The sequence below is a fragment of the Equus caballus genome, chromosome 14 (assembly GCF_041296265.1).
Source record: "Equus caballus isolate H_3958 breed thoroughbred chromosome 14, TB-T2T, whole genome shotgun sequence".
In the NCBI taxonomy this organism is placed as follows: Eukaryota; Metazoa; Chordata; class Mammalia; order Perissodactyla; family Equidae; genus Equus; species Equus caballus.
In genome coordinates, this window is record NC_091697.1 from 20,738,144 (window position 1) to 20,762,093 (window position 23,950).

General features: G+C 58.3%; 1 protein-coding gene across 17 annotated transcripts; it reads right to left on the reverse strand.

Moving 5' to 3' along the window:
• Positions 1-10,831: 10,831 nt before the first annotated feature.
• Positions 10,832-23,103, reverse strand: FGFR4 (fibroblast growth factor receptor 4). 17 transcript variants are annotated; one of them, XM_070232892.1, is made up of 19 exons: positions 22,910-23,009; positions 22,349-22,784; positions 18,615-18,758; positions 17,691-17,954; positions 17,519-17,599; positions 17,195-17,361; positions 16,504-16,627; positions 15,827-16,017; positions 15,557-15,695; positions 15,024-15,217; positions 14,776-14,921; positions 14,566-14,687; positions 13,332-13,442; positions 13,055-13,245; positions 12,534-12,656; positions 12,377-12,447; positions 12,017-12,154; positions 11,639-11,744; positions 10,832-11,541 (listed from the first exon to the last, which is right to left on the reverse strand). In XM_070232892.1, exons 2-19 carry the CDS (start codon positions 22,416-22,418, stop codon positions 11,395-11,397), a joined length of 2,529 nt encoding a protein of 842 aa, XP_070088993.1. In that variant the 5' UTR covers positions 22,419-22,784; positions 22,910-23,009; the 3' UTR covers positions 10,832-11,394. The 17 variants fall into 17 exon arrangements, with proteins under 17 accessions (XP_070088993.1, XP_070088996.1, XP_023472909.1 ...); XM_070232895.1 differs by lacking the exons at positions 22,349-22,784; positions 22,910-23,009 and adding exons at positions 18,860-19,000; positions 21,412-21,572 and having other exon boundaries at positions 18,615-18,754; XM_023617141.2 differs by lacking the exons at positions 22,349-22,784; positions 22,910-23,009 and adding exons at positions 18,860-19,000; positions 21,412-21,559.
• Between the last annotated feature and the right edge of the window lie 847 nt (positions 23,104-23,950).

Genomic DNA, 23,950 nt, shown 5'->3' on the forward strand with positions numbered 1-23,950 from the left:
CACAATGGTGCCTCATTACCGGGCTGAATTCATGTAGGAATGAATGTCTGCATAGTGCCTGGCACAGAAGAGGCGCTCAAAGTTAGCAGCCTCACCCCTCAGCCCAGCTTCTCCCTACCCGAGGGATGGGAACTGTCCGATCACCTCACCCCGAGGGCAGGAGCTCCCTAAGCGAGCTAAGCTTCAGAGAGAGAAAGCCAAACTGAAAGTCCTCCTTGTTCTCTCTGGTGTTCTGCTCCCAGGGCAGTCTACTCTGTCAGCTGAGCAAGGGCAGCACTGCCCAGTGATGGGGGCAGAAGGGAGAACCAGGAGCCAGCATCTAGCACAGGGAGCTGCTCCAACGGGACTGGGAGACATACAGACCAGGGTTCAGATCCTGGCTGGGCGATCTTAAGGGTACTATTGGACTTCTCTGAGCCCTCCTTTCCGCATGTGAGTTGGAGGTATGAATAGACTCTGCCTCACAGAGGTGCTGTAAGAATTCTCCCTAGAGCTCTTGCAGGCACCTAGAAGGCACTGGTACTTGGCTATTGTTTTGGCTAAAGGACAAGAGGGTAAAGAGGACTTTCGTGGTAGACTATCGCCACCTTGTGGTTAGCTGGGGGATTACACAGGGGAGGTTCTCGCTGGGAAGGCCACCTGGACTCTGGAGACCTCTTGACTGAGAATGTGCTCCCTGCTGCCAGTGCCCTCCTCTGCTGTCCAGGCTCCCTTGGGCCTCCAGGGCCAGTGCTGTTACCTGTGGAGGAGAAAGCATCCCACTCCTGGGTTTAGGACACTGCCCGTGCCTTCTCTGATTCCAGAACTTTTAGTGGCTCCTCAGTGCGGCATTCAAGCCCTTTCAAAGCTGATCCACTTGACACCTGCCCTGTGCTCACAACTCAGGGCGACTTAGCTCCAGTCCTGCCCTGAGATGCCCTCTCTGCTTTCTCCTCCTTTCCCAGCCCTCCTGGAGCTCCCTTTTTCCTCCCCCGGTTCTGAAGCCTGAAGCGCATTTCCCCAGTGAGCATGTTAAGTTCCTGGGACAGTGTTCATGTGAATGTCCGCCAGTTATTGAGCACCTACCATGTGCCTGGTGCTATGCTGGGCTCCTTATGGGAATTTATTCCATATACTTTTCACAAACCCATAGAGCAGGTTACTATGATTGCTCCCATTTTGTAGAAGAGGACGCTAAAACAGAGAAAGGTAAAGTGGCCCACTCAAAGTCCCACAGCCATCAGGTGACAGAGCCCTGCCTGTAACTGCTAGGCCGTGTAGTATGCTGGGGGAAGCAAACAGACTCCAGTTCAAATCCCATCTCTGCCACTCACGACTGACTTGCCAGCTTTGAGCCCAAGCATCCTGTCCTCTGAAATGGGATGGCAGCTCCCACAAGGCACAGGTGCTGGCTCTAAGGGGCAGGCAGCATTTGGGGCCCTAATGCCAGGGGATGAGAAGTGGGGAGGCAGGTAGCCAGAGCTGGTGTGGAGCTGGGGTAAGTTGGGGTCCCCTCAGGGAGGCTTGAGTGAATGACTGGGAGCCCCAGTTCAAGACCCGGCCAGTAAGAAGTAGGGGCTCAAGGATCCGAGCCCCATGATCTATCACCTACACAGCCCCCACCTGTCTTCCCCGCATTCACTCTAGGCTCTTCAGTGCCCTTCCTACCGGGCAGCCTCCTGTGGGCCTTCCACACACACATCCGGTCACGTCCTTTGCTGCTGAAAATCTCGTCCTCCCACTGCTTACCGGGGGCTCAACCCCTCTGCTGCCACAGCCCTGCCAGCCCTGTCATCCTCTCTGGTCCCTGGCCCCCTCCCATCTCCTGGAAGGCATTTAGGCCTTTGCACATGTTGTTCCCAGTACCTGAAACACTCTTCCCTCCCCTCTTTGCCTAGTTAATGTGACTGTGCTGGAAGGTCTCCTCCTGGGGCATAGGGAATTTGAGACCTGAAGTAGAAGTTTGGAAACCCAGTGGGGAGCAGGCGAGTGTTCCAGGAAGAGAGACCAACCTGTGCAAAAGGATGGAGGTAGGGGTGTGTGTGGGGGGTGGGGTGGGGCACAGACAGGGATGAGGCGTGCCTGAGGCCAGGGCCAAAGCCTTCTGCGCTGTATTAAGGAGCTTGGACCCAATCTTGAGGGTAATGGGAGGGTTTTGAGCAGGGGTAATTATAGCCATTTGCCTGTCAGCAATTCCCTAGGGTAGGGTAGAGAGGGGCTTGTCAGCACTGCTCTGAAAAATAGAGCACCCGGAACCCAGAGCTCCTCCAGGAGTGACTGATCACCACCGGGACGGGAAGACATCTCTTCACAGGATCCCCGCCTGAAACATCTGTGGGTACAGCCCGAGGTCCCCCGTCCCCACCCACATGCCGCAGAAGTGGGATGCTGTACTTCTTGTGGTTGCCAGGAGGTGGCACCATCACCCCAGCGTGTCCCCTCCACTCCCTCCTTGCGCTGCAGACGCCTCCCAGGGTGCGATTACAGGGCAGAAACCAGAGAGGAAAGAAGCAGGTGAGGAAAGGAGAGGAGGAAGCCAGGGATCGGGAGGGAGCTGTGGGTGGTTGGCAGGCAAGGCACCAGGACAGGGGAGTTGGGGTGGTGCTGGCTTCCCGTTGGCTTTTTTCAGGGTCAAGCCGTGCATATTGGTCTGACTTACATTTTCACCATTATCTGCCCCACCCCCCTCCTTGCAGCCCCTGCTCAGACCCCTGAAACACACAGGGACTTGGCCTAGCCTCCCAACTCTTGGCCCTTTCCCACCTGCAAGTTCTTTACCCGCTTCCTCTCCCTCCCGCCCCCAACAGCACCCTCATATTCTGCATCTTAAAAGTCTCTCAATTTCCACTGCCCTCCCTCCCCGGCCAACCCCTGCTCCAAGCCTGGGAGCCTGCAGTGCGGCTATGCAGGACAGGACGGTGCTGGTCCCAGGCCAGAGGGTGGGAGGGGAAGTGGACAATCCCTCTATGGGACCCATCGTTTGTGTCCCCGGGAGACCATGTGTGTATTTTGGGAGTTCTGTCCCAGTTCCTGGCTCTGTCTCCAACCAGATACTGCAACAGTCCCCTGCTGGTCTCCCCACCTCTGTGCCAGCAGCCCTCGCTCCCTGGGCTTTTCACTCCCCTGGGGATGAGATCTGCACCCTGCAGGGCTCTCTGTGGTTGGCCTCCCCCGTCTCGCGCCACGGTCTCCCCCCCTCCGTACGTGCTCTGTCCACGGGCTGTACTGGAGTGCCTTGACTCTCCCCAATCCTGCCTGCCTCCAGACCTGTGAGGAGACTTTTCCTCTGCCTGGAACGCTTCTCCTCCCACTCCTCACGAGGCCAAGAGCTCCCCTCCTCCAACTCAAATATCACTTTCCTACAGATCCCTTCCCTGAGTGAGATCAGAACCAGCCCCCATTGTAGACACTCAGAGTGGCAGCCATTTGGCCCACAGAGTCCATGTTTGATGACAGCCAGCACTTTCTCGGGGGTTGTCTAATGTCTAGACCTCTAGATCTTTTTTTTTTTTTTAGGATTTTATTTTTCCTTTTTCTTCCCAAAGCCCCCTGGTACATAGTTGTATATTTTTAGTTGTGGGTCCTTCTAGTTGTGGCATGTGGGATGCCACCTCAGCATGGCCTGACGAGCAGTGCCATGTCCATGCCCAGGATCAGAACCGGCGAAACCCCGGGCCGCTGAAGTGGAGCGCACGAACTTAACCACTCGGCCATGGGGCCGGCCCCACACCTCTAGATCTTAAACTCCTCAGGGCAGGGGCCTCTCTCCTTCACATTGTACACCCCGTGACGAGGATGGCACCTGGCTGACAGTAAGTGCTCAATAATAGTGGTCATTTACTGTGCCCTCTGGCCTTCCGTTTGGTCAGCTCTTCATTCTTCTTCAACGTGGGCGCCCAGGGTCGCCAACCCCTTCCCAGGGCCACTACTCTTGGGTTTCTTCCCTTTATTTGTTGTTTTATTTCCCTTTGATCCTCATTCCCCGCCAGCTCCTCAGGCAGGCGAGCTGATGTTTCTGTGTGTTCTCGTAATGGGTGTGCTTTCCGTGTCATCATTTCTTTCATGCAAATGGCTTTATGCTTTAGAGTTTGTCAGTGTCTTACCCTTTCCACCCAGCACTCGGTTGCCAAGGTCCCTCCACATGCTCTGGATCCATTGGGTCCTGCACACGTTATTGATCCCCTCCCAGTGAGGAATCCAGCTTGCCTCCACCCCCTCCCCCAGCCTTCCCCATATTGTCACACGTGAGGATTTGGGGGGTATATATTCAGAGCAAAATTACTAGTTCATGGGGCATGTGTTCACATAATTAGCTGAGATTTCCCAGCCGGCTCTGGGCTGGCCGCACCTGCAGTCCCGGAGGGCCCACATCCCTGCCTGCTCCTGGCATTCTCCAGCTTTCACCAGTCTCATAGGGGCAAAATGAGAGCATCCCGTGGACTCTCCTTGAGCATCAGGATCTCCTCATATGCTTGCCAACCTCTGCGTTTCCTCATCGGTCCATTGCCTTATCATACACTCTCTATATTTGTATTTTGCGGGGCCTGTCTTTTTCTTGTGGATTTGTAGGCCTTTCTTAGATAGTGGTCCCTTGTCCCCCAGGCTGTCTTTGATACAGTCGGGGGAATGATGGTTTACAAGCAGGCTGGAGGCCCCTTGAGGGCAGTGACAGTCCTGAGCCCTCTCTGGGTTCCTGGCTCCACATCAGGCTGGGCCCCGGGTCAGGATGGGAGGGGGGTTGACCCTCCTGGGTGCACAGCTGGGCCCTGTTGTCCCTCTGTGGACACTGTGGTCCCCTCAGGAGGCTCCATGTGTACTTCGGGAGCACTGCTCCAGCTCTGAAAGGGTTTGGGAGCCTCTTTGAGATCAATCCGCCAGCTTGGGATTTAATTTATTTTCTTCTTTTTTTTAGGAAGAGCAGCCCTGAGCTAACATCTGCTGCCAATCCACCTCTTTTTTCCGAGGAAGACTGGCCCTGAGCTAATATACGTGCCCATCTTCCTCTACTTTATATGTGGGATGCCTGGCACAGCATGGCTTGACAAGAGGTGCGTAGGTCCACACCTGGGATCCGAACCGGTGAACCCCGGGCTGCCGAAGTGGAATGTGTGCACTTAACCGCTGCGCCACCAGGCTGGCCCCTTGGGATTTAATTTTGGGAAATTCATTCAACATGTGTTCATCCTATGAACATTTCTGGAGCGCTTCCGATGTGCAGACCCCTGGCAGACCTTCGAGGTACAGCTGTGGCCCTCTGTTCCTCAGGCTCACTTGCTAGTGAGGTGACAGCCAGTAAACGGTAAGCAAATAAGATCATTACAAAAGGAAACAAACAAAGGGCTAAAATATGGGATAATGGAGTGAGGACTTTAGCCGGGGTGGTCAGGAGAGGCCACTCTTAGGAAATGACCTTCGTTCTGAGAGGCAGCCAGAAAACCCAGGGGACGAGCATTCCAGGCAGAGACCTGCAGCAGCAAAGACCCCGAGGCTCGAGTGAGCTTGGGGTAGTGGAGAAGCAGAAAGAAGATCATGGGGGCTGGAGACTAGAGGGGGGAAATGGGAGGAGCTTTGGGAGTGGGCAGCGGTCAGCTCAGGCTGTGTCCCGTGGGCCTTGGTTCCGGCGTGGGCTTGAGTGTGCAGTGGGCAGGAGGCCAAGGGGGCTGTGTCGGAGGATGCCGGTTCCTGGGGCTCTGGAGCTGGCCCTGGGGCAGCCTGAGCTTTGGACCTGGCAGCCTCGGAAGCCAATGTGTACTCGGAGGAGATACTTTTCTTCTCTGGTATTTCTGCTTTTCTTTTCTTAGAAAAATTTTTAATTTTCGATTTTTGTTGATAAGTAATGCACATGCCAGGTACAAAAATCAAAAGAAACACAGCTCCCCTCCTTCCCTGACCCCGGCCAACTTGTTCCACTCCCTAGAAGCAACCATTGTGCCCACCTGCCCACTGTTCCAAGTGACTGCATCCCTACCCCCTCGGGCACGCGTTCTGCACTGATGTGAGTGCGCTGTGCACACTACTTGTGGCTGGGATTCTCCCCTCGGTGTAAGCAGTATGAGTGGGAGAGAATTCCTCATCGGTGCGCTTAGAGCAGCAGCCTCTTTGTGGTGGCTCTAGAGCTGTCCTGTCAATACACAGCTCTTTAAATTTATGTCTAAATTAACTAAAATAAAATAATTCCTGAGTTGTGTATTCAAGTGCTCAGTAGCCACACGTGGCTAGTGGCTGCCATCTTGGACAGCACAGATATAGACCATTGGCGTAATTGCAGAAAGTTCTGTGGGACAGTTCTGCTCTAGAGAATCCATGCCACCCATCATTTATCTCTAACCTGTCTGGCTTCAGGGGTTTCTTGGAAGGGGCCCATGCCCTCCGGGGCAGAAGCTCAGCTGTGCTAGCGAAGCCCTCCTCAGGGCAGGCAGTGGGGCTCCCAACAGTCATGATAATCTCCAACCCCCAGGATCTGAGAGCTGCCCATTTTAAAGATTCTAGACTATGCTGTCAATATGGGTCTTGCTGTCCCAGCCTTGCCAACCGACTCTCCTCTCCTGCCTTCCAGGAAAGAGGACTGCTGAGACCCCTGATTTCCTGGGAGCCTCAGGTATTGAAGAAAAGGGCTTCCCTGGCCAGGAGCCTCATCCTCACCTTTACCAGGTCATTTAGTCATTTGACAAGCCTTAGGGTGGCCTGCTCTGCACTGGGCCTGAGTTGTCAGAAGTGGAGCCCAAGCGGCCCCTACTTTGAGTGGGACAGAGACAGCCATAAATGGGTCATTCCCATCATGGATAGAGGTGGAATGCCTCTATGAGGTCAGCTTGGGCTTCCTGGAGGAGGTGATAACTGAAGGGCACAGGATGGCTTGGAGGTTCTAGAGCTGCGAGGAGCCTGCAGCCATACCCTGCAGGGCCAGCTGGTGAGATCGGTAGGGCCAAGTCAGGCTGGGCCCCAAGTACCCGCCCAAGAACGTGAGGCTGGCACTGGGGGCCCGGAAGGGGCTGGCGCCATGGAATGTGAGAGGATGTAGGGAAAGGCTGGGTGAGTTCAGCTGTTGGCAATTTCACGCCCCTCCTCAGCCACTTCGTGGGGACAGGCCCCAGCCCTGGGGCCCAGGTGCTGTCGAAGGTCAGATTTCGGTAGCAAGAGAATAAAAGGAGATTTCCTCCGGAGGGGAGCCCTCTCCCCCCAGAGAGAGCTGCAGCTGCCTCACCACATAACCCGGGATTAAGCTAAATCCTACAGCAGGTGGAGGGGTGGAGGGGACCCTGGTAGGTCCAGGAGTGTGGGAAGGGGCGGGCAGTGGCGTGCTGAGTGTGCACACCTGAGTGTGTGTGCCTAGGTGTGGGGCTCCTCCTCCCTCCATTGACCTCTCTACTGTCCCTCAGTTCCGCCAGGCGCGGCCCAGGTCAGGGCTGGGGGCGAGGACAGTGACTGCTAAACTGGATCAAGCGCCGCACAAGCAGGAGGGGGGAGCGTGCAAGAAGACTCGAAAATGGGGGCAGCCTCCCCAGAGAATGGGGAGAGGGGATTGCTTTTCATTGAAAACCTTTTGTGCCGTTGGAGGTTGTTTACCGATTGCTTAAACCGTGAACATGTGCCGCCTCTTTAAAAGAGGAGGTTCTCAAAGTGTGACTCCTAGACCAGCAGCGTCTGCATCCCCTGGGAACTTGTTAGAAATGCAGATTCCCAAGTGTCACCTCAAACCTACCAAATACAAAACTCTGGGGCAGGGCCCAGCAATCCAAGCCCTCCAGGAGATTCTGAATATGCTAACGTATCAGAACTGCTGATTAAAAAACTATGAAAGCAGTGCGTGCCTCCTGGTGCTCACAGTCTGGGCAAGGAGACTACGGAGAGCACCCCTTCTCTGCAGAGGCGAGAGCCTCTGAATAGGGGCCTCAGCATGAGGGCGGCCCAGGTTGGAAGCGGGGCCTGGGGAGGCCGCCCTGAGAAATGAGTTTGAGTGAGATCTAAAGGCCTGGTAGGGCTTGACCAGGTTGGGGGCACAGAGGAGCTTTCCCCAGGAAGGAACAGCCCATGTGAGGGCCCTGTGGTGGCAGGGACCAAGGCCCCAGGGCTGGAGCCCACAGCACGGGGCCTGGCACATGTGTGCGTGGGCATTGTGCACGTCTGTCCACCTGTGTGCATGGAGATTCAGGCAACAGATGTCCCTTGCTTTGTGCAAACCCAGAGCCTCTCCTGGTTCCAGAATGGCGGGGCCGCTGGGGCTGTGGGAGTGAGTTCTGGCAGTGGGACAGAGCACCTGGTCCAGAGCACCAACTCTCCCACTTACTCTCATGTGACCTCCTCCTTCTGAGCCTCCATGTCCTCATCTGGGCAATGGAGAGAAGAATGACTTCCTGGAAGGGCTGCCATGAGGAGGGAATGAGAACATGGCAACCCGCCCTGGGGGCCATTCCCTTCTAATCCTGTGCGACAATAGCTGTTGTTGCCTGAGCACTTACAACCACTCTCTGAGGTGTGGCATCATTCCTGTGTTTCAGGCTCAAAGAGGGTAACTCCAGTCATGGCAACACCTCCTACACTGTGGACAACCCAACCCTCCCTCCCAGGTGCCGATTCCCTCCCAGCAGCCTCCCGTCCCTTGGCTCTGGCTTCCCAGATGGAGGTGGCTATCTATCTGTCTATCTACCCAGACTGATGCACAGAGCTAGCAAGTGGCAGAGTCCAGAGGTGACCCAGTGCTTTTTCTCCAGGCTCTCGAGGCTGGTGTCACTGGCTAGGAAGCGGCTCAGAACCCAGGCAGCCAGAGGGGACAAGGCTCCAGATGCTGCTCTGCTGCCCAGAGCGGGCTGGGGGAGGTGAGGTGAGCGGTGAAGCTTGCAGGGGGGTTAGCAGCATCTGTCTCATTCTGACGTGGGACGTCAGGAATGTGGAAGGGCCCCAGCAAGCGCGTGCCTGCCAGGGACGTGGGCAGGGAGGGGGCATAGAGTGGGCAGCTGGCCCCCGGGACCTACCAGGCAGCATCTGCCCCTGTCACTCTGAGTGACCTGGCTCTGGTCCCTCATGTGCGCAGGACCTGCTGGGAACCTGGGTGGGAGGATCAGCTCAACTCTTTCCTCAGTCCGCCACCCTTGTGACCCTGGGCCGGTCACATCCTAAGTTTCTTCACCATTAAATTGGGAAGACTAATCTTTATCTGGTGAGGCTGTGGTGAGGAGAGTGGTGGGTGGCTGAGCCTGGCATGGCAATGGGCTCGCAGTGGGAAAGTGGAAAATGGGGCTCTTGTTTGTCACTTCCTTGTCCTTACACACTGCTCTAGCCTCATGGCCCTTTCCTTCCCTGGGTGGGCTCTGAGGGATCTGCCTCTCCTCTGATTGACTGGGCTGGTGATGGACATGGTCACTGGCCAGTGACCTCCAGTGGGAGACTCTAAATTTGGGAGTGGGGTTCAGTCACAAAGTTTGGGGGCCCCTGGGGGCCAGTGGGGGTCCTTGAGTGCAGGAGGGGCATGAGCCAAGACCTGCTTTTGGAAGCTGCCTCTGGAGCCACCTGCAGGGGAGTGGGGGTCCCCTCAGGGCTGCTGCAAAGGTGAAGCCCCAATTCTCAGAGAAACACTGGGCATGGCCCATGTGAACTCTGCTTGGTTCCCTTCCCGTGGGCTCATCCAAGGCTCCTTTCCTCCTACCCCTAAGCCCTGGGACGTAGGCAGGGCAGGAGCTCCCCACTCAGACGGGCAGAGAAAGTGACCATCAGAGAAGTGACAACACAGGCCTTGGGGTGCTGGAAGTGGCAGTCTTTGCACCTCCTGGCTCCAAGTCCTGTGCCATCTCCACCCCATTAGAGAACAGGGCTCCTGCAGGAAAGGCAGTGGTCAGAGACGAGTCCCTGGTTTCTGGCCTGGTGCCTTCTCTGAAGTGGGGCTCCTGGAGGAGGAGCAGTTTTGGAGGGAAGATGAGAAGTTCAGTTGGGGGCATGGTGAGTCCGAGAGGGCAGGGGGCATGAGGAGGCCCGCAGCAGGAGAAGCAGGCTGTGAGCTGCTGCTCAGTCTTCTGGGGCGGCCCCAGCCCCAAATTCTTACGTCCAATCCTTTCTGACCCTGTGCGCATTATCAGCCACCACCCCCTGGGAGGCCATGGGGGCAATCCAGGCAGCCTCCACAGGTCTGTCCTGGCTGGGCAGTCCTGTCCAGAACAGGTCGGGAGTGGGCGCCAGGCACTGGATCAGACCCCTCTGCCCTGTGGTTCAAGAGCAGCAGTAACCAGGCTGGAGGCAGGGAAGGTTCCGGGCTCAGAGCCCTGGGAAGCTGATCCTCCCAACCCCCAGAGGGTGTTTGAGAACAGGGCCATGACAGCCTCCCCAGGGGAGGACCAGGCAGGCAGGGACAGCTGCAGCCCAGCCAGGCGGCAACCAGCTGCTGCCCGGGAGACTGGCCAGGGTGGGCTGGGGCGGGCACAGCCCCCACAAGCCCCTAGCCTGAGCGGAGAGCGTGGGAGCGGGCGGCAGCTCGAGGCTGGGTTTCAGGCTTTCACGCTGTGTTAACGGTCAGCTTGGTTAATGCTGAGCAGATGGAGGAGGGGCGCTGCCAGCTCCCTTGGGGACAGTCCCAGGGCACGCACACGCACACACGTGTGCAGAGGGACAGGAGTCCCACCCAGTGGATGGTGCTGTGTGGAATCCTCTGCCCGTTAGCAGTCGTTCACATCATCACGCACACAAGATGGTGCTGGGAGGACAGACAGACCAGGACAGAGGTGCACTCGGGCTCCTGGATCCACGGAGGCAGCTGGAAGGGGAAGCAACCCTGGCACAGAGCCCTCAGTCTGTGTCACCCAGCAAAACTCCCAGCTTGGGGATCCCTCCACCCGCTGCTAGGAACACACCAGGCACACAGAGGTTTATTTCAAAAAAATAATTTATAAAAGGCCCTTTGCTTCTGTGTTTTTGGCAGGCTTCCAGCCTGTCAGCTAAGAGCCCAGGGGCCAATGCTCCTTCCACCAAGATGCTGGGATAAGCAGTAGAGGGAGGCGAAGGGAGGCCTAAGGAAGTGGGGTTCATGGGCCCAAGACCTCTCTTGGTGTGGAGAAGCAGGTGGGTTTAGGACAGCCCTGCAGCCAGGCCCAGCGAAATCCCTGGAACAGGACCAAGTGCCAAGGCCCAGGAGGCCAAGCAGAACCCTGCCTCTCAGCTGTTAGAACGCTGCAGCCATGGCTCAAGGGCAGGGCAGGGCCTTGAGACTGGGGATGAACTCTGGTTTGGGAACCTGAGGCCAGAGCAGGAAGCCTCAACCAGGGACCCTGGGACCAAGGACGGACCTCCTCAGAGCAGAAGCAGAGATCTGGACAGCATCCTGAGACCAGGGCCTGCAGCCACTGAGGTCAAGCACTGCCCAGTTGCGGCTGAGCCAGGAGGCCCAAAGCCACCAGCTGGCAGCCCGTGTGTACAACCTCACGCCCCTGCTCATGTCTGCACCCTGGGGAAGGGGTAGGAGCTGGGCCCCAGTGGCAGGGGATCGTGGCTGAAGACAGAGTCGCTGGAAGAGCAGGTGCTGCTGGCATCCCCACTGGCAGGGGAGTAGGGTCCAAAGGTGAGGCGGAGGTCAAGGTACTGCGGGGAAGAGTGCTGGTCAGCCCCAGTAGTTAGCTTGGATGAGGCTCAGGGGGAACAGGCAGAGGGAGGTCATGGGACAAGAGAGGAGCGGTACCTCCTCAGAGACGGCCAGCAGGACCTTGTCCAGCGCCTCCACTAGCTGCTTGAAAGTGGGCCTCTGAGAGGGTGCTGCGTGCCAGCACTCACGCATCAGGCCGTACCTGGGAGAGGTGGGGCGGACAGTCAGGAGGAGCCTCAGGCCTGGGGGAGGGGAGGACCTCAGGGCCCTGGGTGAGGGTGTGATGAAGGGGCAGGTGGGGCCATTTAGTGGAAGGGCACAGAAGCCAGGCCAGGACCTCCCTGCTGGGCCGAGGAAGAGGTGGTGCAAGTTAGCGAGAGTTGGTGCTGACCACTCCCCAGGGCCAGACCCTGAGCCAAGGTCAGGGCAGAGGATAAGGACTGGAAGGCGAGGGAGAGTGGGGCAAGGCCTCACAGCTCTGGGGGGCAGTTCGGGGGCCGGTCCATCCGATGGCCCTCCCGCAGCAGTGAGAAGAGCTCCTCCACTGGGATGCCGGGATATGGGGAGCCCCCGAGGGTGAAGATCTCCCACAGCAGGATCCCAAATGACCACCTGGAGGCAGGACAGGGCTCAGCAGGGCACAGCGTCACTCCCTCCTCCTGGGCTGGGGTGGTGGCATGAGCATAGGCACGAGCTACCATGGTGGGTAGGGATTGGGGCTCCTTTTGGAGTCTGGTCCCACTCGGGTGACCTTGAACAAGTGCTTTGCCCTTTCTGTGGGGTAGGGCAAGGACTGCTGGCAGACATTCCGGACCCCCAACTTCCAGGACTCACACATCACTCTGGTGTGTGTAGACTCGGTCAAATAAGGCCTCAGGTGCCATCCACTTGACAGGCAGGCGGCCCTGGGAGGGAGAGGAGGGGGCACTGGTGCCAGCTCCCACAGTCCACACCCCTGGCCTCCCATCCAGCTCTGCCCTGCCTCCCTCACGTTGCTGGTTTTCTTGTAGTAGTCAATGTGGTGGACGCCGCGGGCCAGCCCAAAGTCAGCAATCTTCATCACATTGTCCTCAGTCACCAGCACGTTGCGAGCAGCCAGGTCCCGGTGGATGCACTGGGGAAGAGCAGGGGCTGAGAGTTATGAGGACACATGGCTGGGAGCTGGGCACATACCACCTCACAGTAACCCGGGGGTGAGGGGTCACCCACCCATTTTACAGACAAGGAAGTCAAGATCCAGGGAGGGAAACGTAAGCCGCCGAACGCCAAGGCTCACACCCTCTCCTGCATCACCTCTCTCCTTGCTCTGCCTGTGGGTTAAGGAGTATGCGAGGGAGGAATGGGGACATGCGGTGTCTACTACTTACGGTCGGGGGTACTGAAGGGCTTGGGGACATTGAGCTGGGGTAATGAGAAAGGGAAGAGAGGGAGAGGTTGGGGACATTTAATGCCAGGGGCATGAGTGTGGACTGAGCGGTTGGCGTGGTCCAGAGTGCTGCTCACTGCCCGTACCTTCCGAGACTCCAGGTACTGCATGCCTCGGGCCACCTGGTAGGCACAGGAGACCAGGGCGGGAAAGGAGAGTGGTCCCTCACTGCTCCGTGGCCCGTCAGGGCTCAGGTCGGGGCCTGGGGGGCGCCGGGCCCGCAGGAACTCCCGCAGGTTTCCCTTGGCGGCACACTCTACAATCACGTACAGAGGCCCTGCGGAGGCGATGGCGGACAGGGAGGCTGCCGAGGCTGTGGTTTCATGCCCCAACCTCCCCGACCCAGCCCTTGCCCTGCCCCACCTTCCTGGGTGCAGACACCCAGCAGGTTGATAATGTTCTTGTGTCGGCCAATCAGCTTCATCACCTCCATCTCAGAGACCAGGTCTGCCAAATCCTTGTCAGAGGCATTGTCTGCAAGCGGATAGCTAGGGTTACGATATAAGGGAGGCTGCAGAATGGGGAACAGGTCATGCAGTGCTAGACCTGGAGTCAGGAACATCTGGGCCTGAATCCCTGCTAGGCTGTGTGGCCTTGAAAAAGTCTCCGCACCTCTCTGAACCTCAAGATCCTCTTGTGTGTAATGGGACAACGGCTCATTCCCTACCCCTCACAGCAGTTGCAAGGATGCAACAAAATCAAGGATCTAAAAGAGGTAGGCCTGTCAGTGAGTGGGACCAGGAAACAGGAGAGAGGAGAAGAGCTCTGAGCAGGAAAGAGCTCCTGGCATTAGTCCCTGACCGGGGTGAGAGCTCCTGGGGGCGGGAAGCAGGCTGGCGCCCTGAGGTCTGTCTGACCAAGGCCTGGCGTCCTGCAGCCTGGGAACTCAGGGAGCTGCCAGTGGGGCGCAGCCAGGGGAGGCAGGGAAGCGGCTCCAGCTTCTCTTGAGAAGGCTGAGGACCTGGGGCTGACCTGTGGCCCCGGGCCAATGACATACCCTCCCACCAGACCTCACAGCGCACATTTCTCAATCCCTGCCTCCCAGAGAGGGCCAGGTGGCCCCAGCTGTGCGGAGAGGAGGGGAAGCAGAACAGCAGTTTGGGCTGATCTGATAGAGAGGCTGCTGCTTGGGGCTGGGACTGAGTTTAAGCAGAAGGTGCAGAGCAGTGGACACAGGGAGACAGACCTGGGAAGAGCCTGGGGGAGGCTGAGGGTGTGACTGGGTGGAACGGTGGGGAATGTGGTGGAGGCCGGGAAGGCTGACAAGGTTATCTCAGGCCATGGCTGACATGGGGTATCAAACCCCAGGCACTCCAAATCCTTATAGTCATTATCATCCCAATGGTTGAGACTTTATGCACCAGGCACTTTCCACAAACCCTCAGCTGGGAGGTAGGGACTGCTATTTACCCCACGTGAAGCGTGAGGAAAATGAAGCTAAGAAGTGACTTGCCAGGGTCAGTAGTAGAGTTGGGCCCCAGGCCCAAGGGTGAGATCCTGTAGCCTCTCCTGGCCCTCAGGGCCCACGTGGTAGCACCATGAGCCCCTTCTGTTGGTTCCAAGGCCACAGTACCTCCCCCAGGGCTGCCACACTCACCCTTGAGCATCTTGACGGCCACGGTGCTGGCCTGGTCAGGCTGGGCAGGGTCCATGCCGAAGGCCTCTGCACGCACCACCTGCCCGAAGCAGCCCTCACCCAGAGGCTTCCCGAGCACCAGCCTGGAGACCGAGGAAGCCGAGGCCTCAGCTGTCGAGGCATCATTGCTGCCCAGAGCCTGCGTCCCCACCCTCACTCCACTCAGCATACCTGTCTCGGGGAAACTCCCACAGCGGGTCAAGAGGTAGGTCTAGGCTCACAAGGCCAGCAAGCAAGGGGGGGCCGTTGGAGGAGAGATGGACACCCCGCACCAGTGACAAGCTTGACTTGGCTGAGGAGCCCGACTCCAGAGAGAACTGCAAAGTGGGAGACTTGGGGGGCCTGCTGGAGCCGAGCTGAGGCGGGAAGGCAGGCTGAGAGCCTTGGTATGGGGACTCGGGGGTGGGGGGGGCACATACCTGTCGGGCCAGAGGGAAGCGGGACAACTTCTGCACAGTGGCCGGCTGCCGGGGGTGCCGGCCGTGGAGCACCTGCCCACGATACAGCCCAGCCAGCAGCAGGAGCACCACCAAAGCCAGAGAGCCCGACGCGTACAGGATGATGTCTGTGTACCTGGCCTCGGGCGCTGCTGCTGCCCACGCGAAGTCCTCCTCTGCCCACAGATGGACACACACAGATGACTGATCGGTCAGTGGTCACATGGACAGCCCGCCACCCTCTAACTCAGGCCCTCACAGCTCCCAACACACACAGGGGGACACATACCAAGAAAGTTGCAGTTATACCCACACCCCAGAGGGTCGTGTGGACAGTCGCATGTGGGCACGCACAGAGGGACTGCTGCACGCAGAATCAAACACACAAATCCACACACCACATGGCAAGCCCAGACCCCAAAAGTCAAAGGGAGACTATCCAGCTAACAGGTCATAGCCCATTGCTGGACCAGAGCGGGATCCGGCAGCCTCTCCTGGCCCTCTGAGGTGCTCACCTGGCAGCACCGTGAGCCAGGCCGACTGATAGGAGAGGCCGATGGAGTTGCCTGCCAGGCAGGTGTACTCGCCTGCATCCTCAGCCGACACGTTCCGAAGGTACAGGACCTCCACCTCTGAGCTATTGATGTCTGCTGTCTAGAGATGTGGGACACACTCCAGGGTTATGACAGGGCCTGGGGCCACACTGTGGCCGGGAAGGGAGCTGGGGACCACCCCCCATCCCCCGTGGGAGAAGGGTAGGGTTCAGGCACTGGCAGGGGATGGACCTTCAGGACTTGCACATATGGGAAGCCGTCAGCACCGAAGCTGCTGCCATTGATGACGATGTGCTTCAGCCATTGGATGTGGGGCTGGGCATCGCTGTACACCTTGCACAGCAGTTCCACGTCGCTGCCTGCCACAGCTGTGGTGTTGGCCGGGAGCCCCGCCTGCAGGATGGGCCGGTGCGGGGACCGCTCTGGGGGCCGGATTGGGCCATCAACCTTGACCAGCAGCACGCACAGAAGTCTCCCGCTCACCTGCCTGCAGCCTCTCCCCAGCTCAAGGGAGGGACCTTCATGATACGCAGCTCAGACTTTGTCTCTGCCCTGCTTATCCTGCTTAAACCTTCCATGGCTCCCCATTGCCTTTGGGATCAAGAACAACTCCTCAGCCTAGCATTCAAAACCCTCCACAGCCTAGCTCCCCACTTAAATGCACGCCCAGGCATACACCTCCCCATCAATGCACTGCGTTCCTTACACGTAGGGCCTTCACTCAGCTTGGGCCCTCTCCCTGGAGGTCTTTCCCACTCTTCCTCCTGCAGGCCCACCTTAGCCCCTCTGCTGGCCTCAGACCCACCTGGGCACTCCGAGCAGCTTGAGTGAGTCGTCTAAGACTGAGCCCACCTGAGGGCAGGGTCAGGGCTCCCACCCCACACCACCTCGAGTGCCCATCCGCTCACCCAGCACGTCCAGCAGATAGCTGTAGCGGATGCTGCCCAGAGAATTCTCCACAAGGCAGGTATACGTGCCACGGTCCGAGGGCACCACGCTTTCCATCACCAGGCTCCAGTGCTGGTGGCGCAGCTGGGGGCAGGAAGTGTCAACAAGGGGCAACCAACCCATGCCCACCCAGGGTGGCAGGGCATGAGGAGGCCAGATCCTGCCCAAGGATCTCAAGCTCTCCAGGCCCTGGGAGGGCAGGCCAAGGCCAGGGACCTTGGGACAAAGGAGAAGGCTCCACGAAGTGTCTGAGAGCCAGGTCTGAGTCTCTGAGTTTTAGCTCGACCTCCTCCTAGCTGTTCCACCTTGAGCCCGTCTTTGCCCTCTCTGAGCCTCAGCTTCCTCGCTTCGGCCTGGAGCTGACCCTGCAGGGTCTCAGAATGAGCTGCTAAAATTTATTGGCACCAGCAATCAGTGATCCTTCCCACTTTACAAATGGAGTCGCTTAGGCGGAGAAGTTAAATCACTTGCCGGAGAGCGGCAGACAGAGCGGGAACGTGAACCAGAGGTGTCCAAGTCCACAGTCTAGCGCTCCTTCTGGGGCCCCGCAGCCACCTTCCTCATTAGAGAAGGAACTGTGGGTTTGATCCAGGGGGCCCAATGGGGGTGTGACAATGGAGGAGCAGATGGTCTTGGAAGCCACAGACTCACCCGAATGCCTCCAATGCGATGCTCCCCATGGAAGTCCTGTCCATCCTTGAGCCAGCGGATGGTGGGCGTGGGGTTGCCTGCAGCTGGGCAGCGGAACTTGACGGTGTTCCCAGCAGGCACTGCATGCAGTTTCTTCTCCATGCGTTGAGGGTGTGTCCAGTAGGGTGCTGGTGCAGGGAGGGTGTGTCCAGTAGGGTGCATGGGAAGGGAGAACTTAGTGCCCCCAGGACGACCCCCTGCTTCAATCCTGCTTCTACACAGCTTTCTTCTTCTCAATGACCAGCTGGGAGGTAGGGAAATGAGTCCTTGAGGACAAATACTGACCTTGCTGGGGGTACACATGCCCATTCGAGGGGCCTCTGTGGGCTTTGCGGTCCTCATCATCATTGCTGGAGGTTAAGGAATCTATGTCAGGGACAGAGGGAGGCGTCTGAGGTCTAGGATGGGGAGGGCCTCTCTCCCCAGGCAACCCTTAGCCCCTGCCACATCCCCTTACCATCCACAACCAAGGTGACATTGTGCAGGACAAGCATGGAGCCCCGTGCCAGGCAGAGGTAATGGCCAGCATCCTCCAGTAGAGAGCTGGCAATCTCCAAGCGGCCCCTCCAGCCTCGTACTCGGCCAGCAGGTGCCAGGCGACTGCCCTCCTTGTACCAGTGGCCACCACGCTCAGCCCGCCCACAGCATAACCGCACAGGCTGCCCAAGGACCACGGTCAGCTTCTGCTCTTGCTGCTCTGGGCTAGGGGCCAGGCAGGGCTCTGTGGACCAATGGCAGAGGTCAGTGAGCCCCACAGCCCTGACTGAGGCAGCCCCCTGCATAGGGAGAACATGCTGCACACACGGGGCACAACCACCGCGTGACACATGCTGGACACCTGCTGCTCCTTGACACACACACAAACACATGCTACAGACGCTGCACACAGAGCAAATGCCACGCCTCTGGTGCATATCACACACGGTGTGTAATACACATGCCGGACTGGACATGCCACTGCCCAAGACACACATACACGGCGCATGTTATAGGTGCCACATACAGGGCACATGCCACACCTCGCAGGCACATCATACTCACAGTGTATACATCATACATGCTGCCTGGGCCTCCCAAGCCACACGCTCAGTGCACAGAACACACACACACACACACACACACATGTACATACACAGCCAAGGGGCTCACCACCAGCTCTGCAGCCCAGCTCAGGGCCCTGCGCCCTACAAGGCCAGTCCTCTCTCGTGGACACAGAAATAGGTGGATGCTTGCTGGGAGCCAGACATTGAGTCTCAGCGGTTGGGCCCTGCCCTGCTGCCACCTCCCCAGGGCCTGGGCCAGGATCCTCCCTGCTTTGCTCAGCCAGCAGCCCCCTCCAGGTGCCCACCCCTGCCACCCTCTCCCACCTTAGTGGCCATACCCAGCTCCATTTCCTCAGAGACCTCAAGGGACAAAGCTGGAGACCCGGGCACCCCCAGCAGGACCCCCAACAGGGCCAACAGCAGCCACATCTCCTTCCTGCTGCTCACGGAGACCCAGGCTTGGCTTCCCATCGACTGCCTTCCTGAAACGGAGGGAGAAGAGCTCCTGCTCGTGTGCACCTTTACTGGCACTATCTCCCTATTCTGCAGACGAGGAAACTGAGACAAGAAATGGTGGGCAGACCTGTCGAAGCCCTCCGCCAGGCAGGGGCACAGCAAAGGCTGGAACCAGCTCCGCTGTTGCCAGAGCCCAAGGCCTCCCCGGAGTAGGTTGTGCGGGGCGGCCGGGCTGTGCTTCCTGCTCTCCTCCTGTTCTGCTGAGACCCTGGCACAAGTTCACAGAAAGGGAAGTTGGAGGATTCTTCCCTGGAGGGAAGCAGAGAATGGAGACATATCTTCTGCTCGCTCTCAGGACACATAATTTATTTTTTGCTGAATAAATGAATTATTAAAGAGCCTCCCCCCTGCCAAAAAAATCTGAAATATAATACAAGGCCAAACTTCAGCATCTGGATGCTATCTGATCTGACCCCTACTCCTTGTAGCATTGCTGACATTCCCCTGACCGCTTTGGATGCCTCCAGCGGCGTGCTGCTCACTACGAACAAGGCAGCACATTCCATGGCAAGCAGGACGTTCTTCCTCATTCTGAACCAGAACTGCATCCTGGGGATGCCTCTGCTTTTTGTGCCCCCACAGCTCCATCTGAGGCAACACAGGCTCTTGTAAAGAATGTAGACTCTAGGGGCCGGCCCGGTGGAGCAGCGGTTAAGTGCACACGTTCTACTTCGGTGGCCCGGGATTCGCTGGTTCGGATGCCAGGTGCGGACATGGCACCACTTGGCAAAAGCCATGCTGTGGCAGGCGTCCCACATATAAAGTAGAGGAAGATGGGCATGGATGTTAGCTAAGGGCCAGTCTTCCTCAGCAAAAAGAGGAGGATTGGCAGCAGTTAGCTCAGGTCTAATCTTACTCAACAAAAAGCACGTAGACTCTAGTGTCTGATAGAGCCAAGTTCAAATCCTGACTCTTATCCACTTGTAATTCCCTGCCCCTCTCTGGGCTGCTGTTCTCACAGAGCAGCTTTGAGGATAAGAGATAATGAATGTAGAGGCTGGGCACACAGAATGCTGGAATGTTCTCCCCCTTCCTGTGGCTGTCTCCCTCCGGTGCTGGTGCTGATGTACACACCCACCCCATCCTGTTACCCTCCTCCAACTGCCACCAAGGATGTACTCATCCCCCAAAAGGAACACTCAAAACTGAGCCTCAGCTGGGGCAGGGGAGGATGGGTGACCAGCGACGTCCCAGGGCCCACTGGCTGTTGCCTGGGGCTGGCTAACAGTCAGGTGGCACTGGTGTCTCTGGATCTACTTTGACCAGGAAGCCCACCACACCCTCTCTCCTAACCCACTGCCCCCCCATCCCCTCAATCCAGCTCTGGCTTTGAGGCAGGGGGCACTTAGATTGTCCAGGACAAAGCCATTATCTCCCCCTTCAAATTGCTCCTTCCATGGGTTGTCCCCAAAGCTGGGGCATCATCTCTGTCCATCCTCTCTCCTCCCTCCCCGCCCCCCCCCCCCCCCCCCCAGTCCATTCTGCTTCTTCCGTCCCTCTCTAATCCATCCTACCTCCCCTGCCTGGACCCAGGGCAGGCCGTGGCCATCTCTAGCTTGGGCCTTTGCAAACATCTCCTTGGCTCTTGAGCCTCGCATCTCCAGCAAGGTTTTAAAGATTACAAGTCTGCCATGTCACCCCCGCCCCCAGCTTACAAGGCCCTAATGGCTGCCTGTATCCAGCAGGATCCAGTCCACACTGTGGGTCCAGCATCCTCGGCTCCCTCCCTGCCTTCCTCGACCTCTTGGTCACACAGTCTGCCCCTTCAGCCTCTTCAGCACTGAACCATTGGCTTTCAAAACTGGGCACCTCTTCTCTCTTGCACATACCTCTGTGGCCCCCCATTTTCCTTCTCCACCGGCTCGGCTGCCACTGTCTCTGCACCCACCCCAGTTTCGATGGCCTCTCCTCTGTAAAATCCCGCCCCCCTGCTCTGCAGGGAGGGCAGCTCTCTGGGTCCACAGCTTCGGTTGGGAGTGGGGCGGAGAGGCCTGAGGATTTTATTCCCGCCCCCAGGCCGTCCTGACCTCAGAACCTCAGGGCCCTTAATCGGGTTACACGCGGCCGGCCGCCGACTGCCCTGCACGTGGGGCTGAAGGGCCTGATTCTGGCATCAGGCAGCGGGGTGCTCCTCCAGCCTCCCGCATCAGGCGCTGGGGTACCCTGGGCACATGACTGCACCTCTCGCAGCCTCAGCTTCCTCATCTCTAGTAGCGGCACACAGACGGTCCAGCAGCCGAGGGACCAGCGCGCTCTCCTCCACCACCCCTACCCCGCCACTCTGGGGGGAGGTGCGAGCCCGCGGGTTCCGAGGGGGAGCTGCAGAAACAGCCGGCCCGCCCCCGCCCCGGTGGGCAATGAGTAACCAGCTCTGCGGCCAGGGTGCTCTTTGGACGGAGTGGGACAAAAGGCCCTGTGTGCGCTACGGGTTACTGATTTACCGTCCCCTCCACCCCCACGCCGAGCAGACGCTCAGGTCCCCAGTGCTGGGAGGGGGCAGCTCCCGGAGCCCCGCCGCCGCTCGCCCCCTGGCGGCTGGGAGCGCAGCCTGGGCCCGCGCGGGGTCCAGGTCACCTCGAGCCTCCGCGGCTTAGCTCCCAGCACAGGGTCCTGGCTCACCTGGGTCCTCCGCGGGCCCGCTCCCAGCTCCCGCCAGCCCTGACCCCCGCGCCCAGCGGGGACCGCAGTCAGCCCGGGCGTTCCTCCGCCCTGGGCCGGAGAGCCAGAAATGCACCCGCGACAGCGGCGTGGCCGCGGGCGGCCCGGCGCCCCGCCCCCTCGGGCCCCGCCCCGCCTGGACCAGCTCTATCCCAACGGCGGCGCGGGGGCGGGGGGCGCTGCGTCCCGCCCACCTGGAGCCCCCGCCCGCAGCCGGCTGCGCCGAGCGGCCCCGCGGTCGGCCCAGACCCCGCGGCCCCAGCCTGCTGCACCCCCTCAGACTCCGCCTCTCTTGCCCGACCCCGGTCAGGCTCCCAAGTGCTGGGCCGTCGCTCTACCCTCTGCTCTTCACCCCTTGGGAAGGAGACCCAGCCGTCCTGACCCGTCCCCCTCCGCTGACCAGCCTGGCTCCTCTGCTTTCTGTGCAATCGCCAGACAGTGGCCAGCAGAGCCCCTCTGCCTTCATCCTCCTCCGTTCTCTGCGTAACCTTCAGAGTGATGTTTTATTTTATTCTATATTTTTGTGACTCTGAGCTAACATCTGTTGCCAATCTTCCTCTTTTTGCTTGAGAAAGATTGTCGCTGAGCTAACATTTGTGCCAATCTTCCTTTATTTTATGTGGGACGCCACCACAGCACAGCTTGATGAGTGATGTGTGGGTCTGCACCTGGGATCCGAACCTGCGGACCTGGGCTGCCAAAGCAGAGGGCGCCAACTTAACCACTAGCCACCCACCGGCCCCCAGAGTGATATTTTAAATACAAATCTGACCATACCAACCACAACCACCCCTCTAAAACCTTCCAACAGCTTCCTATAAAGATTCTTGGCATGACTTGGCCCTGCCCACATCTCCAGACAAATCCTTCATTCACTTCTTCCTTGCTCCCATCCTACCTCTGGGCCTTTGCAAGTGTGGTTGCCGCTTCCTGGCATGATCTTTTGCTTTAGGTGGGGTTAATTCCATCTCATTCTGAGATCTCAGCTCACTTGCTCAGAGAAGCCCTCTGGACTCGCCAGTCCCTCTTTGATGGCTTCTCTCCTGTGAGCATGGAGAAAGAAGCAGGGAGTGAAGTGATTCAGAGCACAGACTGCAGGACTCAAATCCCAGCACCATCACACATGGCCTTGGCGAGTCACTTCATCTCTGTCTTCATTTTCCTGTCAGCAAACCAGGTACAATGGCAGGATCCTCAAGAAGTGGTTGCAGAAAGTCGACGTGTTGGTGTGTGTAGCCTTTAGAGCACTGCTTGACGCCGAGCACTTGCATTGCAGTGTTAGGTGTGATTATTTAGGACCCGCTGTTTGTTCGTGGCCGGTACCAGCATTGCACCTAAAGACAGAACTCTGTAACTAGAGGGGAGAGCTGCCTGCAGACCTCTCCATCGTATCTCAAGTGCCTGGCACACAGGAGGTGGGCCCAATCGCTCTGCCCCTCCTGGCTCAGGTCTGCCTCACCTGGAAGCACCTGAGGGTCTTGACAGTGGCCAGACAGGAGGGCAGCCAGTCTTTGTCTTCTGCCCAACCCTCACCTGAAGTCCAAGCCCTCCTCTCCTCTGAAAGCTCCTTGAGGAGAAAGGAAACCCCTCCGCTGGGGTCTCAGGCTCCCCTCCGAGGTAGCCCTCTGGCTGGAGGAAGCAGCTTCCTTTCCCATTGTTATGCGGAGGGGTCTGGCTCTCTCCACTCTTACTCCCAAAGGGATAGAGGATTTTCCTTTGTACGACTAAAAGGCCCATTACAATGATTTATTTACTTTATTTTTCTTTTCCTTCTCAAACAAAAGAATGTTTTCCTCCCACAGATAAATCAGACAATAATTGGCTGTCTTTTAAAAGCAGCTTGTCCTGATTCCCTCATCCAGGGTCCTTCCTTGCTGGAGCATCCCGGATGGCTGAGGCTCCTCACACTGGGGATGCCCAGCAAATGGGAGCCTCCTGCCCAGAGGGGGCCTCGCCAGACCTCCTGCGCTCCTGGAGAGACTCGCTCCCCCCCCTCTGGTCCTCTGCTGGCTCCCTTAGTGAATGTGGTTGTTGGGGCCGGGTGAGCTGCCAGCAGGCGCTGGAGCCAACACAGCTTTCATTCAACTCCCAGGCGCTTCCAGGCTCACCTGAGCCAAAGGCAGAGGAAAGGCTTTCATAGCTCAGGTCGTGTTACCTCCCTGCCCCTTGAAATGCCCAAGACCCTTAGGCTGGCAACCTCAGCCCCCACCCCACATCCCTCGTCCAGCCCCCCTCCCACACCCACAACCTCTCACACTGACCCTGTGCAGGGTCTGCTGCTCTGTCCCAAAGTCATTCACTCATTCATTTGCCTAATGTTTGCTGAGGTGTCAATATGTGAGCTATACTGTTCTAAATCCCAGGGATAAAGCAGGGTTCAGGTGCAGCCTCTACCCTTCCAGGAGCTGCTGGCATTGTTGTGGGGAGAGGTAGATAAGTAAGCAGAGACCAGAAAGGGACATGTCGAGGGCGTCTGGGAGAGGCGTCCCAGCCTATCTCC